Genomic DNA, 27,653 nt, shown 5'->3' with positions numbered 1-27,653 from the left:
TTTGTAAAGAAAAATATTTTTTACACAGCTCAACCCCTTAGTCCAGAAGATGTGCCCTGCATAATCTATGTTTAACCCCTTAACGATCGGTTAATTTTCATGAAAACGATCATAAAAGTGACTATTTTCTTGGCTTTTGTATTTGTATTAGATTAGTGCTGCAACTAGTTTAAAATAAACTAATTATCTACAATTACCTTAAAATTATCCTGTTACTGCCATCAGGTGTGTAAAATGAGAAATAAAATGTTTTCCTTGCAAAAGAAATGAATTAGTTTTTATTCTTATTGGCGCGTTACTACTGAACACTCCAGCCCGTTAATATCACAGGCGAGAAATAGCGGGCAAAATCTCACCCCGTCATTCTCACGGGAGCGAGAAGGAAGGGGTTAAACTTATTAATACATTTTTAAGCTAGGTAAACATACATAATAGTTTTTCCCTTACTGTGCTATTCTACTTAAAAGCAGAGTAATAAAACTGCTGTCCAGATTTATAGAAATTCTGTGTCTCACAAGTAATTGTTCAAGTTTTAACTTGTAGTCAATATATGTATATAAATTACTAAACATAAAATAAATATATAATAAAGTTAAAAATAGAGTTTCAAAATAAAAGCTGTGCGTTTTTAAGGAATCTAGTGATACTATTGTACCCTATACAGAAATAGATACAACCTACAGCCGATAATATTGAGAAGCTGTCTACAGATGATGATTCAGTGCGGTATTGATCAATAATTCATGTCTTACTGATTATATTTTGTCTTGCAGCAAATTTAGCAAAAAATAAGTGTATTGTACAAATATGTACTAATATAATCACCTGGTTATCTCATGTAATGAATTGAATGTACACTGAAAGTAGTTAAATACATAATCAACATTGTCTCTAGCATACATTTTATTATACAAAGATATATAAATACAAAAAAATATTCATAAACAATACAAATATTACACAAATTTCTATTTACATTTAATTTTAAAAATAATAAAGACAACAGAGAAATAAATATTCTTGTCAACATAGAATCACTTGGAATAGCATAGAAGAGTACTGAAAAACTTCAATATAACAACTGCAACAAACAATGCTTGACTTTTTCAAAATCCTGAAAGAGAAGATATTAAAATAAAAATTATGCAAATCATATATTTTAAGCAACTTGAGTATTTTTGTAGAAATGTGCTTGTAAAACTAAAATTTTTATCTTGAAAAGTTTTTGTTTTCATCATTTCATTGATAAATTTTGACTGATCAAAATACATATTGTAACACCATGCAAGTATACACCTGCCTTATAATTTAGAAAGATTTTGAACACAAAATTCCTTTTTGAATGAAATTATTGATTATTGACTCACGAACCCATTAAAATTGACACCTAGTACAGGAAAAGCTGACTGTTAAATGAAAAGTTATTCAGGGTGTTCACTTTTTTATTTTGTGCACAACTTTTCTCAGAAAATATTTAACTTTCAAAAACATACTGTTTTTTTTCCCATTATTTATTTAATGGTGCTCAATTTTATTGCTTTTAATATTTAAAATAATTATGATATTCTAATGTAAATTATTGTTTCAAGGAAAGGTATAGAAGAAAAAGTACTTCTAAATATATATTACTTACATACATGAATTTATCAATTGCATTTCTTTTTCGGTTTATTTTTATGATTAAATTTGTTATTGGATTCCTTCGACAAAAAAAAAAGTCAAAATTTACAACATTTTTCATATTAAAACAATAATACGTAATGAAATTGAAACCAATTCAGTAATAAACGAAAAAAGATTGCTCAAAATTTGCTAGTTAAAAAGGCAAATAATTTTCCAATACTGTAACTAATTTATATTTCAAAAAGTTTTTAAATTACTTTAATGGTGATGCTTTGAGAAATTCATAAGTTTTCCTTACATAAAAAACACAAGAGTTAGATAAGAATAATCGCAGATTTGAGCAAGTCACGATTTCCGTAATGTCTCTATATAACTGGTACAGATGTAAGACAAAAAATGAAATGTTTACATAAATATTAATAACATTGTTTACATCTCTGAAGAAATTTCCTTACTTCACTTTTTTTTTATTTATTTAGTTGCTTTTTTAACTAAAAATTTTTCTTAAATACTCCATTACTACGCCTACTACGGAGTTCTCCCTTGAAATAAAAAAGCGCAAGATGCTTCCTCACAGAAAAGGGTACATCGAATTTTTAAAGGGCTCTTAATTAACACAATAAATATTTAACAAAATGTGTACTATTATGTAGTGGCTGAATTTGATTCTCAACGACTGTAAAATTACCATCTTATACTATTTTACATGTGTATTTCAAAAAGTAGTTCTCACCCATTATCAAAATGATAAAAATTTGTAAAAAACTCATAATTAACACCATAAATATTTAACAAAAAGTGTACTATTATGTAGTAGATGAATTTAATTCTCAACGACTGTAAAACTACCATCTTATACTAATTTACATGTGTATTTCAAAAAGTAGTTCTCATCCATTATCAAAATGAGAAAAATTTGTAGTTTACGAAAAAAAAGATATGCTAAAAGAAAACCATTGTGCACACTTTAAAAAAAAATTTACTGTAAAACTTGAGATTTTTTTTTATAATTTAAACTAAAAATTATGAGAAAAATAAATATTTAAAGGTACATTTAAAAAAAATATATATTTATTTCAAAAAAGTTTTAATATCCCTTAATAAACTTATTGATACCAAAAAGAGAAACTTTGAAAAATTTAACCAGGTGAGAAAAATTCTAACAAAGTAAATATTTGTAATGGTATCAAAATCAAACCTATTAACACGAATAATTTTTTAACAGGAATATTAACAGACAGTGTCATCAAAGGGCAGTGAGGAGAGGTGGCCCTTATCGAGGAAGTACACTACATACTACATGCATTTTCATTTGATACAGAAAAATCAGTTGCCATTTTCTGTAGATTAGTATAGCAGGTGTTACACATTAACCACTTTCAATATATACTTTTCAAATTCTAGTAAAAAAAAAACTTTGCTATAAGACGCACACATCAATGGTCACAAACGAAAAGAAACAATCTAATCTAATGAATAATTCGGAGGAAAACCGGACTGAAAATATTTAAACCTGTTTGATTGCCAGAGGACAGGAAAGTTAAAAAATAATCTTTGAAAACTTCAACATTTCAATGTGCAATTAAATTGGTTCTGATGTTTTTCATCTTTTTTAACTCATAAGAAAATCGTGAAATTTCTATAACTTTTTTGCTTCCTTCGCACTTAAATGTTGGTTTAGTGATTCCTATTGCGTTGACATTTTAAACTTCTGTTTCAAGAAAACTGTTTTTTCGAAAAGGTGTATTTTTGCCAAATAAAAAGATTTTCTACTATTTAAGAATAGATAAATAAGTGAAATGTAGGTGTTATTAACATTATTTTTAGTAACCATAAATTAAAAAACTTTTACAAGGCATTTTACTTGCTTGGACTAAAAAAATTTTCGTATTGCAAAAAATTGTTCTACCAAATAATGTCTTAGAAGGCATTCAATATTGTACAGGTTAGTTTCAAGATGCTTCAAATCAGCATTTATTTTTCTCTCTTTAACCTATATATTTTTTAGCTATGTTAACAAGGTAGGTTTTTAAATATGATTGTGTTTGCACAATCAAAATCTTATTGTACATAATAAAATTTAAAAAAAGTATTTCATATACATTAATAAAATTTATAAATAAAACACTTTTTTTCATTGAATAGGGGAGAGAACTATTAAAATGAAAATAAATAAACTAATAAATCATGTAGGGAATGGTTTCGCCCTTTCAAGAATGGTGTGGTATAGTATGAGCTGCTACTACCTGGCGATTCCATTATGGGCGATCGGTATAGGCTACAATTGATTCGTTTGTGCCGTGCATTAAGAGAAAAACAGCCCGAATATGAGCAAAGGCATGACAAAGTTATTCTTCATGACAACGGTTGGCTTCATGTCGCAAAAATTTTTTATAAACGCTCAAGTGGGATATTTTACCACACCCGGCGTATTCGCCAAACATTGCTCCTTCTGATTACTGGTTCTTCCGACGGACGCAGCACGATTTGGCAGGTCACCGGTTCACTTCCTTTGCAGAAATCGAAAATTGCCTCTTAACTTGGATCGCCTCAAAAGATGAGAAGAGATAGAATTCGAAAATTGCCTGAGAGGTGGGAAAAAGTAGTAACCAACGATGGACAATACTTTGATTAATCTTTTCATTAATTTTGTTCTGAAATAAATGGATTTTTAACCACAAAAAAAAGGACTGTTTTAATTTGTACTCCCAATACATAATTAATTATTTTATTGAGCAATAAATGCATACTAAAGGCAAAACAGGACATTTTAAACCCAAATTCTAAGTCCTGTTGTCCCTTGGGTCCTTTCTGTTTTTCTCTTTCATTTGAAAAGAGAAATGAAATTTAAATTTATTTTTTTTTAAATGTGCAAACATTTCTACGTAATTGTAATGATCTGCATCGTTATTTTCAGGGTGGCCACTCAAATCAGATTTCAAATTTCTCTGATTTTCCCAGGTTTTCCAGATAAAAATCTTAAAATTTCCAGGTTTTTGTTTCTTTTTTCTTGTAAAGTGTAGGATGTGTACAAGAAAAGTGTCGGTATTATAAAATATTTTATTCAAAATATTATTTTTTTAACATATTATCTTGAAAAAAATTATTTATTTTGACAATTTTCAAGATTTTTTATTTAATTTTTAATGTTTTGGTACAAAATTTTGAATCAAAAATCATTAATGCAACAATTGTAAAGATTTGTTGACAAACATTGCGGTTAGCGATTGTAAAAATATGTGATTGGTTGGTTTGCTGAGAAAAAAATAATTCATAGATTTCTTTGTATGGGAGTAGAAAAGCTTTGAGAAAAAGGGTGCAATATAAAGTCTATTATTATTAAATTATAACCAACTAATTTTTGGAGAATTAAAAATACAAAATCAGTAAAGTTAAAAATACAAAAACATTTTGTCAAAATAGAAAAAAAAATACCACCAAAGCATCGGAACAAACTTGAGCCATAAATGGATTCAGCCCAAGAACAGAATTTAAAAACAGAAATTTCCTAATCCCTTTTTCCACCTCCACCAGAATCTTTCCTAAATTGAACAGTCCCATAGCGGTCAAAGGTTTCTACATTCGTTCAGCAACCGTGGCAGAATTTTATGTGGCATTCTAGTTTAACAGAGCTGTAATGGAGCAAATTTTGATGCAAGCAAAGTATCGCTAAGTTGATAATATTTCAACTGTTTGGCGATACATTTCCGTTTAAAAAAAAGTGGGTATAATGGATGAAATGATTTAAATTAAAAAAATTTGTAAATAATTTAAATTGGTGAAATTAAAAAAATGATCAAAGAAAAAATTTCCAGCTTTTCTTTAAAATTCCCTGATTTTTCCAGGTTTTTATCCAAATTTCCCTGGTATTTCCAGGTTTTTTCCAGTATAAAAAAATTCCCTGATAATTCCAGGTTTTCAAGGTTTTCCAGGTGGGTGGCCACCCTGTCTGTATCTCTGTTTTATTAATTTTTTAGCTCCTAATATTTATCCTTTTTTCAAAGTACTTTTTTTCAAGGGAGGAATCATTTGAAAAGAATGCCTGGAGTTAGTTATCTTAAAAATCTTTTGCAATTTTTATACATTATTTAATAATAATTAACACAGATACATAAATAACAGAATACAAAAAAGGACAGTTTTCCTTGAAACTTAAATAAGTACTTTTCTAATTCATTAGAATATTGTGGGCAATCCCTGGAAAATAGTACTTGAAATAATTTGGAGACATGATTTCACACTTAATAGTTTGTAAATACTTAATAATCATTAAAGAAATTCCTGGCTTTTGCTAATAGAAATATTAAATAAACAATTTAGAATGTTTATATCAAAATGGACACATCTAATTATCGAGAAGAGACTAAAACCACAATGAGAATGAAATGGAGGAAACAAAATGTCACAAGACTTCAAACTACTAAAAAAAAAATTAGTATTAAAAGATCAAATGCCTTATGATAATTAACCATTAAATGAAACTTTTATTGTTTTGAGGAAGTACTAATTAGTGTTAAGCATAGACTCGCTCTTAGAGGCTGACTCTAAATTTAAGCCTATTTTATATGTGTTAAAGATTTTATATGTAAGATTAAGCTAAAATTTGTAAAGATATAAGACTAAGTAAAATATGTTTGAGATTAGTATATTGAGATCACTTATTTAAAAATTAGCAAGTAAATAAAAACTACGTCATTAGCCTGAGTATGGAAAATGTTTCCAGACAATGAGTCTCAGCTAGTTGTCAAGCCCAGCTGGGACTCATCTCCAATAAGGATGCATTAGCTTCTTATTATGAAATACTAGAATGTAAGCAGATCAAAAAATTATTAATAATTATTACAAATGTAATTATTTATTTTCTATTTAACAAAGATAATGTACATTATGATGAGTTCCGAACTTAATAAATTAGATAAAAGAAATAACTGACAAAAATATAACATTTGTAATCTTTGAAATCTCTGTGACTTATTAATTATCGTTAGAATAAATTTAGAAAGCTTCTCCTAATATAATTTTAAATAATTTAATCTTAAAATATTTTTCAATTGCTACAAGAATTATACTGACAGAAAAAGAAATTTATGTAATTTTCACAAGCTTCCCACAATTTTCTAGAGCTAGATACAAATTTAAATTTCTGCACTTGATAATTTATTAAAATATCACATTCCATTAAATTACAATAGAAGTATTTTGAACAATTTCAAAGAAGTTCTAATTAAAAAAAAGTACACATAAAATCAAACTCTTCAAAATAACTAAATACTAAAAATAATAAATAAAAAAAATTAAACAGTTAAAACAAAAAATTTCAGCAGGTATGCTGGTAATAGTAGTAATACTCTTATTCACATAAATATCTCTTCTTCAATGTTTTTTTTTCTTTTTTCTTTTTAATGTAACAGAAGATAAGAAGCCATTAATAAAATGAAGAAATTGAAATTTTCAGCAGTTTCCAAAATATTTCATTTATTTTGTTGTCAAAGAAAAAAATCTGTAAAACTTAAATCTGTAAAAAATAAGTAAAAAATTAAATAAACAAATAAATGAATAACTAGAAAACAAAGTAATTGGTAATTTGAAATAAAAAATTAAGTCAAAAAATGCTAAATAATATTGCCTTATTATTTAATCCTTCATTTATTAACTTGAATAATGTAAATAAATATTTAAAAAAAATATTAAATATAATATTTAAAAATAATGTCCCCAGTAAATAGGAAATTTATTTAAAATATTACTTTACCAGATGTTTTGGACTTTACCAGATGGATGGAGATTTCGTTCAGCATTTTCACTGTCACCTCTGCCTTCCATTCTTGCCAGCAATAACTTCGATGCATTGTTCTGTGTAAAATAATACACAATAGGTTACAAAAGTAGCTAACAATTTTTTTAAACCAAATTTAAATCCATTAACTTAAATCTAAAACATTGCATATTGGTTTACTTAAAAAAAAAATTTTTATTAAAAAATGGAAAGGTTAACAACAAATTACAAAAACAGCTACAGTTTAGAACCAATTACAGGTTTTATTATTCTAATATTACATAAGTTTATAAAGATAAAACATTTTTTGTTAGATTAGATGAAATATACAGAAACCTTCAGTTCAAGGACTAAATCCATTCGTTTTCCCATACTGTAGTAGTAACTACCTGGCTACCACACTGTTTCCTAACCAACCAAGGAACTTAATTTAGAAACTATTAAGGATATTACATTAGGTTGGGTTTCAATAAGAACTATCTTACACAGGGTTACCACTCAAATCTGGGAAAAAAATTCCCTGTACATATTATACACAATATATTAAGTGGAAACAACAATTACTGTGCTCTTGTGTGAGCTATATTGGGCTAACTATTTTTATTATATTTAATTGCTGGAAAAACAGTGAACATACTTAAATAATGCTTTAGCAAATGAAATAATTTAGTATAGCTGAAATATAAGGGTGAAATATCCCATAGATTACTCTTTGAGGAGTCACCATTTTTTAAAAGACAAAAATAAGAAACAAAATTCCCTGTATTTTCCTAGTTCATAAAGAAAAAATCAAAATTCCCTGCATTTTCCTAGTTATTTTAAGTGATTTTTAAATTCCCTGTATTTTCCAGGCTTTTCCTGTGGAGTGGCAACCCTGTTACAATCAGAGAATGATAAAATCATTTCTCTCCTTTCTTTTGGGATCCTGAACAACAATTATACGAGTCCTTACAACATAGGATCTAAATAACAGTGAGAAGCATTTCAATTATTGATTTGAGAAACATTTGCTTTTAAACCACTTTAACCAATATTTTAAAAGCTGACATAGTTGTTCAACAGAAACTGGTCAGATTGTTCTAATACAACCAACTGAAATTTAAATCTTGGCCCTGAGAAGTTGTACAATATTTACATTGCACCAGAGCTGCATAATGGGGGACAGTCTGGGAAACATCACTGAAGATGGTTCAGAAACACGCCATCACAAGTTTGATCCATCTGCCCACAAAGTTTAGCACATTATGGTAGAACAGTTTAATAAGGTCACTTCTCAGGCTGATCAAAGTGGTTACCCACTTGCTCAGTGAAGCTTGACTTTGGTGATGTACAAGTCTTATGATCAGTTGACTGTGGGATGGCTCTGAGAAGTACATTAACCAATAATTTCAAAAGTAATATTATTCTCACTTAAATTGGTTCAAAATAATTTTTCTTAAACTTAAAGTATTTAATATCAATAAATGGTATATGAAATGATGGAATACTTAAAAGCACAGTCACTCCTTAATACAAATAGAAAATTGTTATCAAGGATATTTTCTTTACAAAATTAATTTAATTTATTCATTTTAAAACTAATTATATTGGATTGAAAACTTTAAAAGAAAAGAGTTGGTTCAGTATTAGAAAAATAAAATTTTCTAATACTGATTTTTGGAGAGGACCAATTTTTACCACATGAGTACACTAAAACAAAAGCAAATACAATGTGTAAAAATAAACAATAAATGTAAAGAAAATAAATCAAAACTATTTACTTGATTTTCATGGCATGGTCCTGGCAATATTCAGTGAGTGTTTCTAAAGTTTGGTTAACTAAAGCAACATTGTGTTCATTACCACGTTTATATTAACTTGCCTTCGTGTATGTCTGTCCGGGTGGAATTTTGTAATCGATTTTAAACTAACTTCCCGACTAGCTACAAACTTCAAATTTAGCACACAGTTCAGAATTGGATGACAATGCATGAAAATGAAGAGAAAAAAGACATGCAAAGTAAAATAAAATTAAAATTTTAAAAAAAATTTATTTTCGAGATTGTCTTTTGTTGTCGATTCCATTATTTCAAATTATTACGTGTCAGGTGAAAAGATTTTTGTTGTCGGAGTATTTTTATTGGCTGAAAAATCACGTGGTAGGATCCAGTTTTTCCTCATTCATTTCCAGATTGTTTTGGTTGTCATCAGCATAAAACTAATGAAAGTCGCAAAGGTATTGTTTTTCTATAAAGATTTTTGTATCCCTAATTTAAAATAAAAGTTCTATTACTTTAGTAGTGGTCTTGTAGTAGTCTTGACTACTCTTGACTAAGAAAAATAATCTAAATAAAAATATATATTTTTAAAAACCACTTTTTTTGTAGTGAAGAATAATAATTAAAAAATAATAATTTTTTAAAAATATAAAATAAAAATTAAAAAAATCATAGTTTAAAATAAAAAAATTCAAATTAAAAAAATTCAAAATAAAAAGTAATATTTTTAAAAACCACGTTTTAGTAGTGGAGAATAATAATTAAGAAAAAAATTGAAAAACGAAAAACGTGGGGCGCATGAAATACATAACAGTACATATACACATTTTCTTACTCATACACATGCACAGCCACATATACATCCACATACATATGCATATACAAAAGCATATTCCATATTCAGATACAATTACAATTACTGATATACATACACATATTCTTAAAAACACATACACACACTAATATAACATTACTGTTATGTATTTCATGCGCCCCACGTTTTTCGTTTTTCAATTTTTTTCTTAATTATTATTCTCCACTACTAAAACGTGGTTTTTAAAAATATTACTTTTTATTTTGAATTTTTTTTTTATATATAAACCTAATAATCCAAGGTCTCCTGTAGTACTTCCACATATACAATCAAGGAACATAAGAGTTTCAGATACAACATTGTAACTATTTTTATCGGTTTGGTTTCTCAAGAAATTCTAAAAATAAAAGAAATTAAAGATCTTTAACAAAAGCAGATGGATATTAAATATTGTATTCAATTTTTCAAGTTTTGATTTTAAAAAAAGGAACAGATAAAAACTAAATAGTCATAAGTTATGTAATTAAACATTTAATTAAAAAAATTTAAATAACATTTTAAAAAAAACAATTAAAATAGTGCATAGTTGTCTAAAATAATGTTTTAAATAATAAATTTTTTGGGGGTAGTTTTTATTTGCAAGATGCAAACAAAAATATTTAAAAAAATATTCATAACTATGCAATGCTTATCCACTCTTTAAAATTATGATAATAATTAAGGATGTCGATTATAATTTGGAAAAAAAGAGAGAAATCTAATCGGTTTGCACAACACATACATTTCCTTTCTTAGACTTAATTTAATTTAGTATATGTTTCTAATTGTTAACAGTCTTAACGAAAATATCAAAATAAATAATAGTAAATAATATCAAAATTAAATTATTAAACCTAGTTATCATTGTGAATCCACACAACTTAACAGAATTAAAAAAAATATATGGTTAAATGTGATGAAAAAAAGTTTGCTTTACATTCAGAAAAATGAAAGATGCTTTAAAACTTACAAAATACAAGAGGTTTCATAATTAGAACACTAGCATGCCATAATAAAGACAATTTTCGATACAAGACTTTGGTTATAATCTCCACAAAATAAATTGTACTATATTTTCAGTTATGTCAATGGCCACAGTTATACCAATTGTGGGTATTGTATACAAATAACCAACACAAGGGTTCAACATAATTAAATGATGACTATGAAAGATGCAAGGAAATCTTTTTAAAAAGTCACAATGCATATAATTATTTGAAGTCTCTCACAATATAGTGAGTTGTTTCAGATAAAGAGTGAATAAAAATGTAGTTCTTTACAATATATATTTGAAGATAAATAAACACACTGCAACCTGTAAATTTAAAATAAGTCAAATATTTAAGATAATTGATTTACTACTTCAACAGCCTTTTTGGATAAAACAAACTTTCTCAACTTCACTTTGAAATTTAACTATAATTACTAAATAAACAAAACTAAACACCACTCAATCTATAGCTACAAAGCTACATCCAAATTTAATGAGCTAAACTTATGTCTCCCGTAAAACATATTAATACTAAATAAGGAGCTAAGGAATATTTTTAATTTGAATTTTTACTTAATTTATCCTTTTTTTTCATTAATAATCTGTGCTATGAAAATGTGCACTTACTTGCAAATCATAATTATGGTTTTCACACAAGAGTTGTAAGAATCTTAAAATAGGCTGCATCAGAACTACTTCTAGGGAAAGTTTGTTTTCTTCGGCATCGTTTGGTTTTTCAGCCTTTTCGGCTAAAATTTCTTCAAGAGCAATGTGGGTATGAGCCCCTAAAAAGAGTTTGATACAAAACTATTAGAAAAAATATCAAAATTTTGTGAAATAAATGTCTTATAACATATTGTTATAAATATAACAGAAATATTAAATGAAACTATTTTAATCTTATATTCTATACGCAGACATTTTAACTTAATTAGTATCGATTTGAAACAATAAATATTATTGACTGCATTCATTGATTACTGTGCTTTAATCTCCAGTATTGTTTTTTTTTAACTCTTAATACTGCCATTCAAAACTAAACTAAACTCAGTGACACAACAGCCCATAAAGGGCCAAGGCCTACTGTGCCCATCTCAGTTTTCTTAACATTGGGCTCAGGGGTGCAGAAGCAAGATGTTGCGGCTAGGTGGTCAGTCGAATGCGAACCCCCCAGTGTTTAGCCCCCAAGCATGCTTGGTACTCATTTATCTACCCACTGAAAGGATGAGTCAACCTTGCCCGGCCCGAGGATCGAACCCAGAACCTGTGGCATGGGAGCGCGAAGCTTAACAGAAATTAAGGGATTGTCGTGATGATGACTATTGTTGAGAAGACAAAATGCAACACAATATGATGAAGTAAAAATAACTAATTAGAAAAATATTTACCAGGGTATCTGTTACATTTAATAAATTTCAAATTCATGACTTAACGAAGTTACTATTTTCTCTGACAAAAACACAACAATAAATTTAAAACAGCATTATAAAAACATTTATTGAAATGTTTTATAATGCTGTTTTTCACTGTCATTCATTTCAATGTCACTATTTCAATGTCAAACCAAAGTTATTATACTCTGCCTCTTCATATTTATAGATTTTAAATTTTAAAAACAGTGTAAAGAAAGAGTTGAAGCCATAAAATAGCTGAAAAAATACAAAAGTGAAAAATTTTTTTCTTCGGCAGAATTACATTCGAAAGATACTTTTCTTGTTCATAGGAAAATAAAAGAATACTCCTGAATTTTCTGTTCACATTTCGGAATAAAAAAATTTACCAATTACTGGCTTGCCCTCAGGTAGAATTTTAAATTGATAAAATAAAAATAATAACAAAAATTCTGAAATCACAGAAGTTTCAAAGATAATTTGCTCTAGAAATGATGTTTTTCCTTTAATTTTTTGAAAGAACACCATAATTTTTATAGAACACGATAAAAATATTTTATATTTTAATCAAATATGGGAGTGGTGAGTGGGAATTTTGTTACAAATTCAGATATTCGGAACACTATAAAATTGGGTATGAGAGGGGTAAATTCCATTTTAAAAATTTAATCGGCGACCTAAATCCATGACTTTTCATGATTTTTTTAAAAAAAAATTAGTTAAAATCATGACAAATTTTGCTCAATACCAAAATTCATGACTTTCCAGGTGCGCGGATACCCTGTATTTAAAAAAAACCTGGTAGATTCCTTATTTATATCAGATAATAATATTACAGGTGTTATTATGCTTTTATAGAAACTAATAAAAAATAGCATCAGCAGAAATGCAGAATGGATATATAAAAGCAAAAAATAAATATACATTTAAGAATATTACAATAATATAACAAATAAATATACCAAAACAAAAGTTTTATCTCAGAAATTTTCTAACAGATAAATAAATAGCAATAATTATATAATTGATATGTTTCATAGAATTATTATTAATTATTCTAAAATAAAGAATATAATAAGAAACACCTGTGTGGTGACCTGGTGAAAAAGAATAGCTTCAATGTAGCTCATACATGTCGTAAAAGGCGACTAAAGTGGGTACCCAGCGTCCGGGGATAGGAAAATTTACCCTGCCCCAATTTAGGGCATACGGGTAAATGTTTATGTAAATCCAAAGAGATATACAAATCATAAAATACACAAGATACATAAAAAAATGGCAACAGCCCATGAACATGGTGGGCGAGTAAGATAAATATTAAGCTATAGAACAAGAGAGAAATTTAAAACCAGGGAAAAGCCCCAAAACAAGTAAAATTCTAAAAGTAATTTAACATCAAATGCTAAAATGAGCAATTTCAAAATCTATAAGAAATTAAAATTTGGGTGAAATAGTAAAACTTTAAATTTACGAATCATATAAAACTCAACAAATAAAAAGCTAACATCGTAGTGTAGATAGATAAGATGATAAAAGCAGGTGTAAAGTTTTAAAAGTTGATAGTTGAAATCAATAAGTAAAAAGTTAAAATGTTGGCACGATGGAGGGACAGTCTAAGTTCAGAAGTAATAGTTCAAGTATTATAGTTTACGTAAAGTCTAAAATGTTCTTTAGGGTCACTTTGATGATGTATTTGATAGTATTTCTGCAGGCCTGATTAGAAAAGAGTTGATGTTCAGTATTATTATTTCGAAAGTCAGTGCCACGACGCGTCTGGAATTCCAGGCAATCAAGTAATAGATGTTTAATATCCTGGAATTCACCACAGAAGTTACAGTTTGGGGATTTCCCGAAAAGGCGGTATTGATGATTACCAAACACGCCATAGAAATTGATTTAGGTAAAAATCTGCCAGCAGTCTGGTGACCCTTGGATCTTTAAAAAATTTAAAAGTTTGATGTCCCTTAGTATTGTTTGTCCATTCGCTTTTTCACCGTGTCATGACACATTCATTTATTATCGACTTGACCTGTACTTGGGTTAGTTGGACAGTGAAATCCACTCGGTCGAGACTGATGGCTTCCTTGGCTGCCCGATCCGCCTCCCCACATGAGCTCTAGTCCAATTAAGAGTAATACCTTTATGCCATAGCTTTTTAATTGCAATTACCGTCGAGTTTTTGTGAGTTGGGTCAGCTAGGGCATCAGAGTCCGGGGGTATAGCTGGGCACACTGCCCCTGGGGATTATATCAGGGAACTGTGTTAGGGGTTGGGCGTGGGGCCAACTACCCCACCCTGTAAAGAACCTCCAGTTCAGAAACCTCAACAATGTGCATATACCGGGCTCTGTTTTACCCAGACGACTCTGCATGGGAAGGGATAACCTTGCAATAAGCTAGACCATGACTATAAGCTAAATATCCTTGCAGTTCAGGAAATCAGATGGTTGGGAAAAGGCATTTTTGATTAAAAAAAAAAGGGAATGCAGGGTATATTACAGCTGCCATGACAAATCACACCATTTTGGTGTTGGCTTCATTGTGAACAAAAGAGTCAGTCATTGACTTTCAGGGCATGAGACTCTGTAAAATAAGACTGAAAGGAAGACATTACAACATAACCCAGATTTGTGCTCATGCACCGACTGAAGAGAAAGACTATGTGGAAAAGGACTTATTATACGACCTGTTGATGAAGAGCCCTGCCCTGCACACACAGGACATGAAGATGGTAATTGGAGACTTCAATGCTAAGATCGGCAGAGAAGGATTTGTTAGATCCCATGCTGGTGATGAAAGCCTTCACTTTGATACTAACGGAAACGGACAGAGAGGTTTTGAATTTGCTGTGTCGGAAAATCTGTTCCCAAGCACGGCATTCCCACATAAAGATATACACAAGCTTACTTGGCTGGCCCCTGATGGGTTAACTGATAACCAGATGGATCATATACTTGTGGACACGAGACACCATAGCAATGTGATGGACGTGAGAAGTTTTAAAGGAGCGAATGTCGACGAGACAATGTCCTTGTGATATCCAAAGTCAGACTCCTATTATTCAAGAATTTCTATCACAGGAGAGAAATCAGAGATTTCAAACCTGACATTTCTAAATTAAATGATCAAGACATTCTTAAAGAATATAAAATTAAATTCTCCAATTGAATTCGTGAACAAAAAGGGAAACTAGGCTTCACTTTTGACTGGTACGCAATAAAGGATAACATTTTGACATCTGCACCTGAGGCTATCCCAGATCTGGAACGACGAACCCGCAATGAGTGGTTTGACAATGATTGCAGAAAGGCCACAGAAGACAAGAACAAAGCCTATAGATTAATGCTACAAAAGCATCATACTCACTAGAATTTCATGCACCAGATAAAAGAAAAATTTGGTTCACAATAAACACGCTTAAATAAAATAATTAAAAAATATATATAAAAAGAATAATTTAAAGGTAAATAATAAAATATAAAAAAAAAAATTTGTGACAATCTGTTGGGAAAAAGAATATAAGAGTAATTCAAGTAAAGTGGGTTAAGCATGTATAACAGCTTGTTTTACAACAAAAGTTTCAGTAATCTGCAATAACATAATTTTTATAGTAATAAAAAAATCACTTGATTGACATCTTTTAAATAAAAAAAGTACAGTACACTCTCGATTATCCGGTTTGCGGATTATCTGGTTTGTGGATTATCCGGTTTGCGGATTATCCGTGCTCATTCTGGAGTCACACGAAAAATATAAAGAGAAACATTTTAAAGATTAAAAAAAATTTTATTCATGAAGTTACAACACTACCAAATTTTTGGAAGCAATATTCGTTAGTGGATTGAAGTATATCGAAAATATCAGCAGCATGGTCAAAGGTAAAATCGTCTACTTTATCACGATCTTCGAGAAAGATAATATCGCTTGATGAGCAATCTTCTTCAGATGTTCAAGAAAAATATGATAACAGTATTCTCGAACAAGCAAAAGAAATCTGAGGTTTCTAAATTCTTGACGTAGAAAATTTTGAAGATTTCAAATGCTAAAATGGCAGTGATTCAAAACCTTATATACTTGGGTATTATTAAGGGTATCAAACATGTAAAATGATTGGTGCTTTCAGACGCTATAGACCGACGGGAAGCCGAATCAGATAGTGATTGAATGAATTGTGAAGACGTTGAATAGAATGCGAAAAGCATCCTTTTGCATAACGCGCAAAAGTCGACATGGTAAAGAAGAAGAAAAAGTTCATTTTCGGAAAGGGGATATTAAGCACTTTTTAAAAACACCCAATGAAAAAAGCACCCTCAAGGGATTTTAAAAAACGAAAATAAGCACCTTTAAGCCCTTTTTAAAAACGCTACGCACCATGTAATAATAATGAAAATCGAAGGGAAGGTTTGTTTAATATTTTTCTGAAACTTGACATGAAACAAAAAGAAACCAATAATTTGCAATGATGACAAACTTTGTAATCTATTAGTATAATAAAAGCAGAACAATGAATAAAAAAACACACACTTGGTCGTTATCAGAACTTAAGCTTTCATAACTATTTATAATAGGAACAAATAAGAATCAATAGTTACTGCTTATTTACTGCCCTTGTAAGTAAATAGTTAAGACTAAACATACCTTTTCTCCATAGTCTGGGTCTAATGACATCATTTCTTTAAAAGTTTGCAGCACTTTAATGCAAAGTTTTTCCTCTTTTTTCTCCAACAATCTTTCAGTTTGACATATAAGTCTAAACAGCAAATAAATAAACTATGTGAGAACTAATAAAATTTCAAATAACTGATAATGTATTCATAAAAAATTTCAAATTAGGAGTAAGCATTTATTGAAGGAAAATGATAAAACAATAGCATTTGGTATAAAAATTCAATAAATCAATTAAAAGTGGTATTTTTACCATTTGCATGTACCAAATGTTTTTGAAAAACATATTTCTTTAAAATTTTTTGGGAAATTTAGTACATTATACAGAGTAATTGAAATATGGAGGCATATTAAATTGAAGAAAGATTTATTTAAGAGATGCAATAAGTTTCCTGCCCTTAACTTAAAGCAATTTATTTTTTAACATAGACTTGCTATAAGTATGTTATAAATTTTATTACTCTATAACTTAAATTCTATGATTATTGCAAAAATATTTTTCCTAATATGTTACCCTTGTATTCAAGAAAAGTAGAGTAATCTTTCTGCTGGTAGTAAATAGAAATAATGAATATTATGTACAAAAAGAATTTTGAAAGGCAAGCGTCAGTCTTTTAAAAATATTTAGTCTAGTGTTTGCTTATTTTAGTACTATATCCAAGCATCTAAATTTATTATATTGATATTGAGATTTGTTAATAGCACAAAAACTGTTATTTTTTAAAACTCTTTCCGATTTTCGCGTTGCTAATGATTTATTTTATGTTATTCTCATGTTTGTGAATAAATAAATTTTTCACAGGAGTAAAAATTCTGTAGTGAATCTATCATGAAAATAAGCTATCCTCTAACGTAACAGTTCATACAAATAATAATATTTAAAAGAGAACTGTTTAAATAGTTCTTCAGACCGGAAAAAAAACTCCACATTGTTTACGCGAAGGAAGCAAAATAAGAAAGGGCAATTAGTTATATATTAAGAAATTCTCTATCCAACTACAAATGACTAAATCATCTTGTTAAACATATAAAAAACTTTAATAAGACTAATTAATGTAAGAAAGAAAACTAAGACGCAAAAGTGGCATAAGACTCATTAAGTGATGTGCGTGCATGAGCCATTTTATCATAAGATATTTTTAAAAAAATACTTTTTTTTTATATTATATATATATATATATATATATATATATATATATATATATATACATTACCAAGTACTGAAATGTAATTTATATTATTTTGAAATGAAAAAAGTATATTACAATGAATTATACATAAACAATAATGCTATAAAGAAAATTAATATTACTGAAAACGAAAATGTATTGATGCAATTAAACAAGGTATGAGGAAAATTATACTTTTTTTAAAGAACTCAAAATTTATGGCACCACATATAAAGGTCTAAATCTACTACCTTGCAAGTAGATTTTAGACTTTTAATTGCTTTTTCGTATTAATTTGCATTAATAACTAAACCTTTAAAGTCTAACGAAAAAGAAAGCTCAAAGAACGATATTTTTTAAAAATAAAAAAAACTAACTTTCTAAAAATTTACTGTACATTTCAATTTAATATACATTTTTTGTTTTTAAACTTAGTGAATAATTCCAAAATTGAACCATTTTATTATAAAATGCTTAACAAAGTCATAATTTATCCTTTCGAGTAGCCATAATTATACAAATTATTACAATATACTAATGACCAACCCTAGTTGTATAATTTTAAACCATGAATTTTAAAAGGATGCAAATGTATTGTAATATATATTCTTTTAATAAGAAAATATATATTCTTTTAATTGGCATTACTTCTTGTTTCTTTCTTACAGTAAAAATTTTCAGAACATTTTTCTACTAATTGTTTTCAATTAAAAAATAAGGAAAAAATAACAAGTATTCTCGAATATTTATATTCAAGCAATATAAATAGAAAACAAGACATTAAAAAGTGTAATACATATCAGTTATATTTAATTTTAAGTTAAAAACATATTTAAGTGAATTATTACATATTTTAACAATTGCAAATATATTTTGATAACAGATACAGTGATTAAGAAATACTTTTACTAAGAAACTTTTAATTAAAAAAAACTATTAAATTTCATTAATGAATTGAAAAGCATAATTGATAAGTGATTGAATTCCACCTCGGTGAAAACCAGAGTTTATAATCTTTTATATAGGTTTCCTTTTATAAATATGAGTATAACTGTTTATAAACATTAATATTCAGTATAAAGATATTTCAGATAATAATTTATAAAATATTTATTTATTTTTTATTTTATTTCCAATGACAATTGAACATCAAAAAGATGACAATAAATCTATAAATAAGAGCAAGCAATTCAGTAGCGTTCCCAGAGAGATTTCCGAGCGAGAGCAGGGCACCTAGACAGGTGAAACAAGTCTATTACCTCGTGGAGGTCACACAATGTACAAAAGGGATCATGAACCACTTTGATGCGACATAGATGTTTTTTCAGGTAATCGTGGCCAGTTCTCAGACGAAACACGGCAACAGATTCCATCCTAGGCCACCGAGGGACATTGAGAATCTGTTTAAGCCATGATTTATTGGAATTACGATTTTTGAGTTCCTCGTGAAAAGAGGCCCTGAAGATGTTCTTTATGAGACTTTTGATATTATAGAAAGGGAGTCTGCAATTAGTTCTGTGTAGGACACAGGCTCCCTTTTTCGCCAGGAGATTGTAATTAATTGTGCAATTAATTAAAATATTAATTACACAGGTTAAGTGTGAAGAAAAATACTGAAAATACCCTCACATTTCATACATAGATGTTTTTTAAAAGTTCTAAATCCACCACATGAATCCACCATTTTCACATTTTTCCCAGCTTCAGTTCCATGAGGGAATAAAAGTTCAGGTTGATGCAGAACATCAACTAACACTAATAACTCTGATTGAACTAGAGGATGGAGTTGATCCTCCAAGAGGGACATGATATCCTGAAGACATCAAGCAAATACACAACATTAACATCTGTGTTTAACAAAGTGAGTCCTTAAAATTTCAAACCCTACAAGACAAATAATTAACATTCTTTTCTAAAAATGTTAATAATTTAAGCATAGATTTTTAATAAATTATCATCATAGTTGGCCAGACAGCCCAATGTGAGCCAATGCCTTCCTCTGAAAATTTCTCCATGACGACTTCCTGATTTTTAACAAATAAAAGAATATAAATCAATCTCAAAAAGAAAAGAAAATATTAAAGAACAGTTGATCATTTAAATAAAAATAAATTACCTAATTAAAAAATGTCTTCACGTTCTGATTAAAATAAAATGCCATTTTAACAGCAAAAAAATTACAACATAGGAATGAGAAATTTTCGGAAGTAACAACGTGTTTGATTTATCATGGTTCAAAAAACTAGTAAAATTGGTAAAAAAAATTCAAAGGTCTAAGAATGGATTCAATTTAACACGTATCAAATACCAACAAATTGTTTAAAAAAAATTTAGATTGATAGAAAATTTTTCCAAATGAACATTTACAAAAGGAAAGTATTAACTACTCCATTTTCAATTACAGTAATACATGAATGAGTTTATATCCTTACAGATAATCCCCAGTTCAATTCTCGCCGTCATAGCTACATTTCTTATACATTTTAATGTTTTTTTTAATGATAATGAAGACTTATAAGTACAATAGACAATCTGGTATACTAGGGGGTGCACAACCTGCGGCTCGCCAACCCTCAATGTGCGGCCGTGGCCGTAATCTGAACAAAACAAAAAAAAATTACTTTGTTTTTTAAATAAAAAAAAATTTGGAAATTTCAAATTTACGCATTAAATTTTTGATGCACCCAATTACACTCAATGTAGTTTTTGATCGTTTTTTTTCGATGGTTACCTCTACAGATTTAGGCATAGTTTTGAAAATCTCATTATTTTTAACACATCATTATTACGATATACGAATTTCTAATTTTAGTTATTACTTTTGACGTTCTTCGTGTGCTCCGATTTCATTGTAAATCCAATGACTTTCCGGTAGTTATTGCTGCCAATTTTCACGTACTTTCTGGAATCGCGATTTTTAAAAGTTATGAAACGCTTTATTTCTGCAAACTGAAAAATCTGATCCACTTTTGATCCTTTTTCGGTAGCTACGCATTTCCGCATGGTTTTTTAATTTTTATATTTTAGCACGATATTATTATGAATCGCAATTAAATAATCACTCATTTAGAAAACCATTTCTTGACGTGGTTTATTTGTGCCGATTTTATTGCAAATAAAATTATTTTTCAATCGTTATTTTGGCAATTATTGTTACACATTTCTACAAGGTTTTGAAAGTCCAATATTTTTTTATACGCTATTTCGATACTTTCCTTTCGCATTTAAATACATAAAATTATGACGCGTTTTATTTAAACCATTTTCACCGTAAATATAAAGGGATTTTGACAATTTCCTTGGTAGTTACTACTACGTTTTTACCCGCGATTTAAAAAAATTCTGATATTTTTCATACAATAATTTGACAGCACGCGAGTTTTGAATAGCGCATTAAAATAATTACTTTTTACGTGTTGTATTTGTGTCGATTTTCACATAAATATAAAAGGTTTTCCGAGCGTTTTTTTTTCTTTCCAATTATTGCTACATTTTTACTTCTGATTTAGAATATCCTGATATTTTAGCACAATATTACAACTCTTAAAATCCGATACTGTTTAAATTTTTTTTTTTGAAATTTAAAAAGTAATTACGTATTTTAACAAAATCGATCCCTTCCTGAAAAGAATTTTAAAAAAACATGTTGTGTACATTTATATTAAAGGCGTTCCCTTTTGCTAAAATATAATTCAAAACACGTGTATATTTCTTTAGACCCATGAACAAATGCAAGTTTAACATCACACACCCAACCTATTTTTTTTTTGTTACATGATTTAAAAATCACATGTCGAGTTTCGTATTTACACGTTTTAATTCTTCTCATAATTTAAAATTCACACATCGTAATTCGTATTTATGCGATCTTTAAATTGCGCATCGCATTTCGTATTAACAATAACGAGATTTGAAAATTATCCATCACGATTCATTTTCATGCGATATAAAAACCATATATCGCGATTCACACATTTTAAAAATCATGCGCTGTGAGTAATCTTTTCGCAATTTAAAATTGTACATCTCAATTCATATTCACGCAATTTTAAAATCACACATTGCGTTTTATATCTACGCAATTTAAAAAGCACACATAGAAATTAGTATTTAGGCAGTTATAAAATAACACATTGTTATTTGTATTAACGTGATTTAAAAATATGGAAATGAAGAACACCATATAGGACAAATTCCAAAAGTGATTAAGTTATTTGCCCTAATTTAATACTACTTCTGTCGAAAGATTGTTTTCCAGAATAAATTTGGCCTGCTCAAAATTACAGAGCAGTCCGTAAACAAAATTATTAAATTTTCATTTAATGGCTCTAAAAAGCTATCACATGATAAAGTGAATAAAATTATCACAATATTTAAAAAAATTTCAAAATACAGGATAACCATTAAATAATTTTTTAAACCATTTTCTATATACTTACACCATTTCATATCATTCATGATTATACGCTGGGAAATGATTTGTATATTATTAAATTTTAACTGTAAAAAATATAATCAAAATAAGTTTCGTAAAGTAGTGTAAATGTTACTAATTGTTTATGCATACGTGTATTAATTGTTAATAGTAAGTGTCATGTTAAAAAAGTATTCGCCATAAAAAATTGTAAACAAGTATCTTAATATTTTTTTATTATTAAGGAAAATACTTTATTCAAAATTAATGTTTTCTTTCTTTCTTTTTTTTTCCTCTCTTTGCCCCTGCGTCATATCATTAATTTGAAATAAATGTTTTAAAGCTTAAGTATATTCCCCAACTATATGCTAAATCTTATTTTCCGCAGAACGGATTTTGTGTCAATTTTTATCATTCTTAACCCTATAAAGTTTCTTTCAATCAAAGTATTTAACTTGCATTTATTTTAATAACTAGAATATTTTTTTTTAAATTTAATTCTATGAACAAATTTTTTAAAGTTAAAATTTATGTTTAAATGGACTTATGTATTGTGTAATATGATTTTAAAAAAACATGAATTTTCCCAAAGTTTTTAAATTATTTCAATTCATCTAAATTTTTTTCTGATTAACTGATTCTGATTTTCGGATTCTGTTTTTTTCTTAAGTAATCAGTTTAGAAGTTTTAACTTTAAACATTTAAAAGTATTTAATTTTATACTAAGATATTACAAGGTTAACTTAGAAATAGAATTTAGTGGTTAGAACAATGTTTTTATAACAATTGCTACCTAAAATTGCTGTGAATATGTCTGCCTAAATACTTTGGGTGTTCCATTTGGCATGTGGTCCTTCATTGGTCAATCTGCTATACATGGTAGACAAATGGAGACCCATCCCCATTAGGCTGATCATAAGAGGAATTTATTATAATTCACAAGTAGTAAGATATATAGACTTTTCAAATATTTGCCTAAAGAATTTCATTGCTTTAATATCCATCTAAATTAAAAGACTTTATTGAAAATTGATAAGGACTAATATTTCAAAAATAACAAAAATAAAGGAACATAAATACATCGAGATAAATAAAAGACTATTTCAGCATGCAACTTTACAAATCTATATGGGGATTTCAAGAGTAGAGAGTCTCATACATACAACTATAAAAACTTATTCGAAAACAATAGCAGGTGGACATAGCAAAATAGTTTTTAAGACATTAATCGAATTTCTATTATTTGTACTCAAATAAAAATGAAAACAAACATTTCAAAATTAACAAAACACTATCAGGTACAATGCTTTAACTTCAGTAATAAAACAGATGAAAATTAAACTACTAAAAATGCACGAAGCATTCTGAAACTCACTTTGTAGAACCATTATAAGGAGGGTTTAAAGTACCTTCTGCATCTGAAAAAAAGATTCAGCATCAATAAAATGAATGGCAATCAAATTGATTACTGACAAAGGCTCAAACTTTAAAGGCTATCAGATCAGGAAAGAATTTGATAAGTAGAGATACAAGGTTAGCAGAAAATAACTTGTTTGGACCCATTGTTTTTTATCTGGATAACTTCATTGAAAATATTTTCTTAATTTACCATTAAATTGCTATTGTAAAGAAATTTTTAGTTTAAATATCTTATTACCAGCAATTGCATATGTAAATACTATTTAAATGTTATGCGTGTATACTTCATGATTAAAAGTAGAAGGCAACATTAAGCTTTGGTCCAAACAATAGTAAGTACTGATAGAAAAATTATTTTTATACTACTAAATGCAAAATTATGTTTAAGAGGACCACCCAGGGCCGGATTTACCTATAGGCACACTAGGCACGCGCCGAGGGCCTACGAAATTCAGGGGGATACGAAAAACTTGGGAGAAAAATTTTTTTTTTAAAAATCAAACATAGTGGAATCAGAAAAACAGTTTTGTTTTTCTGATTTCACTGTGTTTGATTTTTTTTTTTTCTTTTCACGATAAATTTCGCACTCAATAAATTCTTTTTATTCTTAAATTTTATCATTAGTTTTTTTTTTTTAAATTCCGTTGATCTTGCCTTGTTCCGGGTTTTAATATTTATGCTAGTGCCTTTTTTAACTATCGTTTCGGTTCGATAATTTTCAAGTGTTTTGATTTAGATTAATAAGTTTTCCTTTTATTTACTAACTTCTATTTTACTTCATTTCTCAAAACATGTAGTGGTTAATCGTAGAAATAATTAAACAGAATTAGTTAGGCAAAGAAATTTACACCAATCATTTATTTTTTCACTACAGTATGTTTTAATACTTATACCACGTTCCTGTTTTTTTTTTTTTTTGTTGTTTTTTTTTAAGCTTTGCATTGCTTTAAAAAGAATTATATTATCCATAAAAACTTTTTTTTAAAAAACAGATGGGACCAAAATTAATGTCAATGTACCATAAAACATTATAAAAAGAAGAAAATAATAATTTATAGAAAGTAAAAATAATGAGATGCAATCATAATGCTTAATTATAAACGGAATCTTCTCCCTTCAATGAGAAAAAATACTTTTAAGAATACATTTTAAGTTAGAATTTAATTTGAGTCTATTTTAATAATCCTTTGAAGAAAACACTATCATATGATCATTTGTAATTTCAGAAAAATAATACCATGTGTGGACAGTTGTTTTATTTTTTACTCTGAGTTATGCACAAATGTGTAGGTATTAACCTTGAACTGGTAGATGGCTTTATGATTTTAAAGAGTGCAGAGATCTTGGAATTTCGTTTGTCATTTTGATTGTCTATGTACCTGCATCTTCCTTATTAAATCTTTTTGTGAACCTCTGGTACTTGTTTTTCTTATATGTGGACCTGCAATGAAAAAATCAGGTAGATATTTACTCATTAAGATATATTTGGAGCTGGCCACATGCAGCAATTATTCCTTAAAGAAACCTCCCAATCATATAATCATTTGTTCTTCCCAGAAAAATAAAACAGTAACTTTACCAGCTTCATGAAGTCGAAATTCGCAACAGCCAGAAAAAGAGAATTAATTGTTTAATTCAGTAATATGTTTCTACCTTTAGAGTTGTTTTCTAAAACTAATCTTTACGGAATCAAGGGCTTTTTCAATAGCTGGAACACTCAAATAACATTTGGAATTACATGGTTAAGGTAAGATTTTAATAACCAGTTTTACTATAACATGATAAAAAGTAGGTTTTCAGTGGTAAAAAAAAAGAGGAAAAACAGCGAAAACCTGTCAAAAATTAGCAGCCCATAATTTATTTACATGTTTACTATTTATAGCTGATACAAGTAAATAATATATGTATTTTATAGTTAATACTTGGCAGTAATGAATAATATATGAATAAAAAAAAACAATTAAGGACTAAGGATGTACTTAAGCATGTTCATTAAAAATATTATTTTAAACATGTTTGTGACTAAAATTATCGTTTTCTTACTACGTTATCATAGACTCACTTTAATAAAAACTTCAAATAATAAAAGCAATTTTTTAATATTAACCAAGACAGCTATTTTTCTTGTTTAGTACCTTATCCTGTAGCTTATTACAGAAAATTATTAATTTCCGACAATTTTTTTGATGTTGTTGTCCCTACCTGAAAATAGCCAATTTGTAGGGAATAACCCATGTACCATATACAAGCAAACTCTTCATCAATCATTAAAAGTAGGAGCACTCATCCTAATTTGGAACTACATTTATTAGAAAAGTTAATGTCGTAAATTTATTTCAGAAAGACTAAATAATAACTAGAATCATGTATCAGAAAGAGATCAGATTTTTGTTTTGCTGAGTATGTTTGCAGCTGCATATGTCTGTGCGATTTAAAACAAGCTTTGAACTTTCAAATCTTTGTGTAGACGCAGTAGCTACAGGTGGCACAGGTAGGTTGGTACTTTACTTACGTTGTACTAGAGCTGCACGATGTGCTATTCACAACGAACTGGGAAACATCCCTGAGGATGATCCGAAGACAAGCCATCACAATTTTGATCCTCTGCAGAGGGGATGGCGCCGCCGCTTCGGTAGCCAGGCAACCAGCACGCGAAGTCGAGCAATCTACGGTAGAACAGTTTAACGAGGACCAATACCGCACACCCTCGGTCCCTATGCAGACTGACCCAAGTGGTCACCCACCTGTACACTGACCGCAGACAGTGATGCTTGACTTCGGTGATCTGCAGGGAACCGTGTCTTAACGATCAGTCCACTGCGGGACCTTATCATTTCAGATAAAAAAATTTAAATTAAATTAAATAATGACCGAATTGTGAACGAAAAACAAAATAAGACTCAATTTCTTAAAAATAAAAAAATTTTGATATTCGATAACATGTTTAGCTAATTAACAAGTAATATGAAAAGAATATTTTTTTAAAAAATTATTATACTCTCTAATAAAACAAAGTGCTAAATGATTTAAAAAAATGAATAAAATACGCAAATCTTTCAAATTTTTTTAAATAAACAAAGCTGATTGACTTATGTTCAAATCCAAATGACAAAAATAAATTTTGTTTTAACTTAATTTCTAAAAATAAAAACAACAAGATTTATGAATTTAAAATCAGTAATAAAAACTCATTAATCATCAAACTCAATATGAATAGTTGATCGTGCAAAGCTAATCACAGATAACGCAAGTGAAAAAAATTCGTCGTAAATCTGCCGGTTTAACTAATTTCGATTGATTTTTAAGCCTAAGATTTCAAAAAATGCACCATTCAATATTATTATACTTTTACACATTGTGTACCCCCTAGTAAGCCAATAATTATTTCCTCTGGTAGAGTACACTAGTACCCGGTAATATAATGCGTGGTCCAATATAAATATTATGGGTCAATATTAAGGTAAGATATCGGGCTATATGCTTTAATACAGAATATTGACTTCGAATTTCTTCATTTTAATGCCATTCAACACACTATTATATAGAACTTCTTACACTGAATTATAATATTTCAAACGTTCTTTTCTTTGAAAAAT

The 27,653-nt window shown here is 28.5% G+C and overlaps 2 protein-coding genes and 1 long non-coding RNA gene across 9 annotated transcripts in view; 1 reads left to right on the top strand and 2 right to left on the bottom strand.

Annotated features, from left to right (window-relative positions):
* Positions 1-27,653, top strand: part of LOC107440777 (mitochondrial potassium channel ATP-binding subunit) — a 546,992-nt gene that overhangs the window by 425,978 nt on the left and 93,361 nt on the right. The window lies entirely within an intron of this gene.
* Positions 1-27,653, bottom strand: part of LOC147806797 (uncharacterized) — a 494,278-nt gene that overhangs the window by 374,149 nt on the left and 92,476 nt on the right. The window lies entirely within an intron of this gene.
* On the bottom strand, positions 886-26,455 carry LOC147806800 (uncharacterized). 3 transcript variants are annotated; one of them, XM_087167232.1, is made up of 8 exons: positions 26,260-26,455; positions 25,437-25,498; positions 24,014-24,056; positions 17,029-17,140; positions 11,628-11,785; positions 10,259-10,367; positions 7,376-7,476; positions 886-1,114 (listed from the first exon to the last, which is right to left on the bottom strand). In XM_087167232.1, the coding sequence occupies exons 1-5, from the start codon at positions 26,316-26,318 to the stop codon at positions 11,750-11,752; spliced, it is 312 nt and encodes a 103-aa protein (XP_087023358.1). In that variant the 5' UTR covers positions 26,319-26,455; the 3' UTR covers positions 886-1,114; positions 7,376-7,476; positions 10,259-10,367; positions 11,628-11,749. The 3 variants fall into 3 exon arrangements, 2 of the variants coding, with proteins under 2 accessions (XP_087023358.1, XP_087023359.1); XM_087167233.1 differs by lacking the exon at positions 10,259-10,367; XR_015435236.1 differs by lacking the exons at positions 886-1,114; positions 7,376-7,476; positions 10,259-10,367; positions 11,628-11,785; positions 26,260-26,455 and having other exon boundaries at positions 17,044-17,140; positions 25,356-25,630.

Source organism: Parasteatoda tepidariorum, chromosome 7, assembly GCF_982258835.1.
Source record: "Parasteatoda tepidariorum strain Cologne lab strain chromosome 7, Ptep-v5.0, whole genome shotgun sequence".
In the NCBI taxonomy this organism is placed as follows: Eukaryota; Metazoa; Arthropoda; class Arachnida; order Araneae; family Theridiidae; genus Parasteatoda; species Parasteatoda tepidariorum.
Note: the sequence above shows the minus strand (reverse complement) of the source record. Positions and strands in the feature narration are given on the sequence as shown.